Consider the following 2,151-nt stretch of genomic DNA (forward strand, 5'->3'; position numbering starts at 1 on the left):
AGATGGATGATGGATGATGGACAGTGATGGATGATGGACAATGATGGACAGCCCCAGCCATGAAGAGGTTCAGGGTCAAGGCACCCCTGGCTGCATTGAGGGACAGGTGGATGGAGGATGTTGGCAGAAGAACGAGCTCTGTGATTGGCCTAATGCTCAGCCTGGACCCCTCCCCTTGTGCAATGACCTCCTTCTCCTCCATCTCCTCCTCCTCCTCCTCCTCTTCCTCCCTCCAGGACCAAGCAGAAGCCAGCAGGTGACCCCAAGGAGAAGATCGCGCTCCAGCCCCAGGACGGGCCCCCGCTGAAGGAGGCCTGAGGGACCCTGGGGGTGGGCGCAGCCCCCCAGCCCCGGCCAGGCCAGCACCACCCCAGGTGGGGGTGGTGGGAGACCTCGGTGGTGACCGGTGACCCCCTGTTGTTGCGGGGACACCCGGGCAGGAATAAAACAGTTCTGGTGGGGACACGTCTCGGGGTCTTATCTGTGCCCCCCCAGGTCACCCCCAACAGCCACGTCTGAGGTCACCTCCCATGGGACAATGCCCAAAAATTGTGTCCCTGAGGTGACTTCCAATAAGGGGACAACCAAGAACCCCTTTTTTGGGGGTCGTCTCCACAGGAGGACACCCCACAACCTTGTCCATCAACAAGGTGGCACCCAAGACCCCCATTTTTGATGGGACCTTGTCCAATAGGACAATGCCCGAGGACCGTGTCCCCGAAGCCACCTCAGATAAGGTGGCACCGAGAGCACCACATTGGATGCTCCAAGACACCCTCAATAACCCCAAACCGACCCCATGTCCTGGTAGAGACATCCCCCAAATCCCAGAGAAGGTGGGGAAGCACCAGGATCTCCCGAATCTCACCCGGCCCTGTCCCGGCGCCGCCGCGATGCCCCTTCCCCGATTTCCGTCCCCCGAAGCCACCCCGGCCCTTGCTCCCGTTTCTGACGTGTTCCTTGGCCCCATCAATCTCCCCGTCAAAAATTAACCCCCGGCGGGGAAATGTGCTGACCCAGGCAGGGCCACCTCTGTCAGCAGCTTTCGGTCGCCTTTTGACCACTGAAATCACTAAAATTTAACCCAAAGGCGCCACCGAAGGCCAGACATTGGCCCAGGCTTGGAGACCTCCTCTCTCTGCCATTCCCACCCTTGTCCACCAAACCTCCTGGATGACCCCTCTCCAAAACCTGACTTTTCCCCTCAAAAAAGCAATGCTGTGAAATAATAATTAAAAGAAATCAGGTATTCCTTGTCTCCTTGACCCAAATGGCTCCAGTTCTGCCCCACTTTGGGGGACTTTTGTCCCTAAAACATCTTTTTTTTTTACCCCCCGGACACCTTTTTCTGCACTTTTGCCTTCTCCTGCTGGAAAACCACCAAAAACCCCCCGGAGATGTCAAACATTAACCCAACCCACCGATGGCTGGGTTATATAGGAGACCACCCCTGGGTGCTGGAGGAGGGAAGGCACCGCGTGGGACCGGGTGGCATTTTTGGGCTGAAACCCCTGAAATCCGGGGCTCTGCATGGCTGTGGGGCGTTCCCAGGCCCCGGCGGTGGCAAGATGGCTTTCGCCAGCCTCCTGGAGCACGTGGGGGGCATGGGACGCTTCCAGGTGGTCTCGGTGCTGCTCCTGTCCCTGCCCGTGCTGATGATGGCCAGCCACAACCTCCTGCAGAACTTCACCGCTGCCACCAGCGACCACCGGTGCCGCCTGCGCCCGGAGGCCAACGCCAGCGGCCTCGACCCCGAGGCCCTGCTGAGGGTCTGGGTGCCCCGCGGGGAGCGGTGCCGGCGCTTCGTGACACCCCAGTGGTGGCTTTTGGAGGCCAACGGTTCGGCGCCCAACGGCTCTCGGCTGGAGACGGAGCCGTGCGGTGATGGTTGGACCTACGACCGCAGCGTCTTCACCAGCACCATCATCACTGAGGTGGGACGGGGAGGGGAGGGGTTTGGGGGGGTCTGGTGGGATTTTCACCCAATTCCGTGGGTGGGTCCCACCTAGAGGCACCAACAAAGGGTCTGCTGCCAACACAACACTGACCTCTCCAAGCTGGAGCAACTTCTCCCCTCAGCCTCTGGTGGAGATACTCAGGAAGCCCCAGGAGGGGAAGGAAGGGATGGAGAATTGGTGGCCATCGACAAGG

The 2,151-nt window shown here is 60.1% G+C and overlaps 1 protein-coding gene across 1 annotated transcript in view; it reads left to right on the forward strand.

Moving 5' to 3' along the window:
• The first annotated feature begins 1,453 nt into the window (after positions 1 to 1,453).
• Positions 1,454 to 2,151, forward strand: part of SLC22A6 (solute carrier family 22 member 6) — a 12,188-nt gene continuing 11,490 nt past the window's right edge. Inside the window, exon 1 of the mRNA XM_015616632.1 lies at positions 1,454 to 1,934. Coding sequence (XP_015472118.1) covers positions 1,569 to 1,934 — 366 coding nt within the window. The 5' untranslated portion in view covers positions 1,454 to 1,568. The remainder of the gene's footprint in view (positions 1,935 to 2,151) is intronic.

The sequence above is a fragment of the Parus major genome, unplaced genomic scaffold (genome assembly GCF_001522545.3).
Source record: "Parus major isolate Abel unplaced genomic scaffold, Parus_major1.1 Scaffold563, whole genome shotgun sequence".
In the NCBI taxonomy this organism is placed as follows: Eukaryota; Metazoa; Chordata; class Aves; order Passeriformes; family Paridae; genus Parus; species Parus major.